This window comes from Puntigrus tetrazona, chromosome 20 (assembly GCF_018831695.1).
Source record: "Puntigrus tetrazona isolate hp1 chromosome 20, ASM1883169v1, whole genome shotgun sequence".
NCBI classification, from domain to species: Eukaryota; Metazoa; Chordata; class Actinopteri; order Cypriniformes; family Cyprinidae; genus Puntigrus; species Puntigrus tetrazona.
In genome coordinates this window covers 23,659,287-23,664,286 of record NC_056718.1, presented here as the reverse complement: position 1 = coordinate 23,664,286, position 5,000 = coordinate 23,659,287, and the positions used below count along the sequence as shown (strand labels likewise).

The 5,000-nt window shown below is 34.9% G+C and overlaps 1 protein-coding gene across 1 annotated transcript in view; it reads left to right on the top strand.

The window, feature by feature from the left end:
- man1a1 (mannosidase, alpha, class 1A, member 1) overlaps positions 1–5,000 on the top strand; it is a 95,948-nt gene that overhangs the window by 59,922 nt on the left and 31,026 nt on the right. Inside the window, exon 5 of the mRNA XM_043219282.1 lies at positions 3,397–3,491. Within this exon, the coding sequence (XP_043075217.1) occupies positions 3,397–3,491 (95 nt within the window). The remainder of the gene's footprint in view (positions 1–3,396; positions 3,492–5,000) is intronic.

Below are 5,000 nucleotides of genomic sequence, written 5' to 3'. Positions count from 1 at the left end.
TTATTATTATTATTATTATTATTATTATTATTATAGCTAGTAATAAATATTTATGCTAATAATAAACATATTTTAAATAATAATTAAAATACCATTTTAATAATAATAATAATGGATTTTAATTGGCATTAATAATAGCAGTTATTAGCATTTAATAATTTACTAAACAGAATTATTATTATTATTATTATTATTATTATTATTATTAATTTGCTAAATATTAAACAAGTAAATAAAAAGTAAATTAAGCAGATATATTATTAAATCATATAAATAATTGCATAACATATAGACAATTCTACTGTGATTTTTATTATTATTATTATTATTATTGCTAGTAATAAATATTTATGCTAATAATAAACATACTTTAATAATTGAAATTTTTAATAATAACGGTTTAGCATTTAATAATTTACTAAACATTATTATTATTATTATTATTATTATTATTATTAATAATTTGATAAATATTAAACAAGTAAATAAAAAAGTAAATTAAGCAGATATATTATTATAAGATATAAATAATAGCGTAACATAAAAATTCTACTGTGATTATTTTTGTTTGTTGTTGTTATTATTGTTGTTAGTATTATTATTATTGTTATTATTATTATTTTAATTATAGTTTTTCCTGTCATGGTAATAACTTAACTATGCTCAATTTTGTAATTGGTCAAAAAAAAAGTCGTCAAATGCAAGCTAAGTTACTATTAGCATTAGTTGCTTTGTTTCTTCAGCTAAACAAATTTTAAACAGGTATAATACAAAAAGTATAATACAAAAATAACAGTACAAAGTTGTCATGCTTTAAATGTAGGGGTTTTTTTGTTTTGTTTTTCTATTTTTTTGTGGGGTTTCTTCTATCATTAAGTTATTTGTATATATTAGTATAAGCAAGTATAGTCAAGCACAATGTTTCTGCTTCATTTTGTCACATGTCAGATGAACCTAATCAGACAGCAGAAACTTTCTACTCCACTGATAAATTAAAGTCAACCACGTAAACGTGCTGCGGTCATCAGTTCTCATTTATATTAAAGGCCGACTGTTTGTGATGCATCGAACATTGTCATGACTTTATTTGAAAACGCCTAGCAGGGCCGCTCCGTTTTCTTTTGTTTACTCTGACGCGCGGGGCTTTTATTACAGGCATTGATCAAAGTGATGGCACGCTTTGAGTGATTGGCTCTTCCATAATCTCCGATTGTGCTAGTGCCCATGTCATCGTAATCCGGAATGACAGTCCAATGTTCTTTTTAAACCTGCCTACGTGCAACGAGGCGAACGCCGGCATCAACCAACCGGACGAGCCGTTAAGTGAATTCACACGGACGGGATAACGGCTCACCTTGTGTTTGAAGAGCAAGGGCGAGCGCAGACTTCATCTAGGCCGTCGAGGCGCTGGGGGAAAACTCCACGGCTTCCATGTGTTGACCTCATCCTTGAAATGCATACGGAATGACTGACGTCCTCTTTTAGAGCCGTAGAGCGGTCTCTGGTTTCCCGTGATTTCATCCCAGTTGTAGGATGATTATTGTTTTACTGCTGTACGCCAGTGCAGTATATTTTGCAGATTGATTTGTGCCCGTGCCGTCTGCTTCTGCTGGTGTTTAGAAAGGCTCTCACGCGGCGATCTGGCCGTGCTCGGGGGACCCTTGCTTTGTGGGCTCTCTGACTCACAGGATGAATTACAAGAGGGATGAGTAAATCTGGTCCTCTGAAACAGATCTGCATGCAGAGCTCTCCACCTCCTTCACCAGAGTAACCCTTCAAAGATGAAGAAGAGATCAACCCAGCGCAACAAATATTGTGTATTTTCAGTGTTTGTTGGGACGTATTGTAGAGAGCTAAAATCATAAATTAAAAAGTAAAATCATAAAAAAAAAAAAAAAAAAAAAAAAATATATATATATATATATATATATATATATATATATATATAGATATAGATATATATATATATAGATAGATAGATAGATATAGATAGATAGATATAGATATATATATATATATATATAGATATAGATATATATTATATATATCTATATATTATATATATATTATATATATATTATATATATATATATATATATATATATATATATGATTCTGGAAAGATTAAAATAAAAATCCAGAAAAAAAAAAATTCTGGAAAGACATCTCTTATGCTTAAAATAATTTAGATATTTATTTTTATCAGCAATGCAGTATAAAGTACTATTATGAAAGTTTTCTATTTGAATATATGTTAAAATGTCATTTATTTCTTTGGAGTAATGATGATGATAAATTCAGATAAATTCATAAATTCAGTTAATGTTTGTGGATTTTTATTTTATTTTAATTACGTTGATACTATTAGTAGTAGTAGTAGTATTTTTATCTTTTTATGCTTAATTACTGCTGTTTATTTCATTTTATGAAAGGCTTTATTGAAATTTACTTACTTTCCAAAAAAAAAATCTTGAAAGACATCTTATGCTTAAAATGACTTATTTATTTTTATATAAATACAGCAATACAGTACGAAGTACTATTATGAACGTTTTTATTTCTATATGAATATTTGTTAAAAATGTATTTCTTTGGAGTAATGATGATGATGATGATAAATTCAGCTTCGCGTTAGTCTTGCGTGATCTTTCAGTAATAGAATAATTAGAATAATTCGGCTTTATTATCAATGTTGAAAAAAGTTGAGCTGCTTAATGTTTGCGTGACGAACAGACACTTCAAAAGAGCGGCACGTACACAAAACAGATTTTTCATGTTTTTTTGGTAGCATCATGAATGCCTCGCTCCTTTTGATCGGCTTAATGCATCCATGCCGAATCAAAGCGTTAACTTCTTTCAGCAACCAGTCGTACTTTTTTATTTCTATAGAAGTAATTAAACGCCACGTTTGAACATGGCCCCTTCACGTGTCGCTTAAACCAAAAATCTGTTTCTGGATAAAAAATAAAAGCTACAGTCAGATTAGTCTGCTTCGGCTCAGTGCGATATCATCTCGGCAGCCAGCAGATATGCAGCATATTTGCTGGTCGAGGGATTCGTAGCGGCTCCCTGATGGTTTGAAATGTCAGAGGAGTGGAATGAAGGGCCAGGTAGCAGACAGAAGATGACAGGCAGGCAGCAGGTTTACAGCGGGCCGCGTGCCCTCGTCTTATCTGCTGTTATCAGCCGTCTCCCGGATCCTGCCCTCGGCAGAATATCAATGCCTCTCTTTCTGTCAGTCGACTCTGTGTATCATGCAAATATGACTGATAAAATAAATATGGCGAGTTTATGGGAAGGCAGGGGCAGCCAGAGGTCACGCGGCTCTGCTGCCGCTGTGTGTGGATGAGCTTAGACTAACCTCTGTGCGTCTGTCGGTCTTTCTTTTTACTTCAGGTGTTCAGGAGAAAAGCTGTTGAACTAGGAGAGAAGCTGCTGCCTGCTTTCAAGACCCCGACCGGCATCCCCTGGGCTCTTCTCAACCTAAAGAGGTCAGTGACGCACAAACAAACACGTTTCCGCATGAACTCCCCAGGCTTTCTTCAGCCGAGCAGGTCAGATCTCTCCACTGCATGTCTTATTAACTCGCAAGCGCTGTATCTGAATCCTCAAAAGCGGCAGCGGCTCTCTGTCACCTGTGCGCCCGGCTCTCCGAGATACGATAATGAACAAACAGTTGGGTGGGATTTTGTTGCAGGAGCCATTTTCTGCAGCTCGAATCTATGGCGCTTTAAACGCTGCTCTGTCTTTGTCGCTATTTAGGCTGCTGTTGTGTAAGCTTGGTCTGAGAAACATCAGTTAAATGCATTTGCTGTTAATTTAAAGGTGCTGTATGTAGAATTGAACCAGGTCTCGTGCTCCAAATTCCAAATATTGGATTTTTTTTGGTTTTTTTTTAAGTTGAACTCCTTTTGTCTTCTGGGAAGCAAGTATATTCTGTAGTAGTACTAAATGGAAAAAAAACGTGATATTTAAGCAGAGTAATAACGTATGCAGCTTCATTTTGGTCAAAAGTTTTCACCCCCTTGCTCTTGATCCTGGACCCTTTGTAATAGTTGCGTATGGGTCTCTCGGGGTGTCCACAGTATGAAATGTTGGAGCTCTAAAGCGTACGGTCATGCAAAATCAAAATGCTTAAAAACCAGATCATTTGTGGGAGCTGAAGGATTTTTCTGATGAACAGCAGGCAGTTCAACTGTTCGAGACAAACAAGGGGCTCACGAACAACTATCACTAAACAAAAAAACAACACCGCTGTGGATCATTCATTAAACAACGTGGTATTAAGAATCAAGTGTCCTCTTGTGGACTACATGTAAACATCTTTTATGTGAATATCTTGAATATTGAATTCAGGTCAGTACTAAATTAACAATAACGTGCATTCAAGGTTGACTTCAAGGCCAAAGCGGTGGTTCCTAATGATATATTGAAGCAAAACAATCAGTTTGTGCGATAAACTGTACAATATCTACAACATTATTAGCCGAAAAGCAGATTTACATAATCCGAATGTATGCATCAATGTTTATTTCTTCATAATCAAATACTGACTTTCAAGGCAGACTTGTATGTGCGTACAGCATGTGGTTAGATAAACGCTAGTTTTGAGTGATTTGACCAGGGCTATCCGAACTCGGGTTGAGTATAGCTCCAACTTGCCTGAAAACGCTGCATGGAAGTTTCTAACATGCCTAGTAAGAGCTTGATTAGCTGCTTCAGGTGCGTTTAATTAGGGCTGGAGCTTTGGATTGGATTGGATTGGCCCGCGTGTATACCGTGTGGCGATCGAAAGATTTTTCTGTGTTTATACTGTATCACGTTAGATGCAGTGAGTCTGTTCGCAGCTGCCACATTAATACGGGCGTCTTATATTGAATAGATGTGTGTTTGATGTGTAGCCGTTTTATTGTGGCTTCAAACATAAATCATTCAGTAAGAAATTGAGTTTGAGCTGTCTGTTTTATAATGTTAGTTACAGAACATTAACCCTCTAAAGC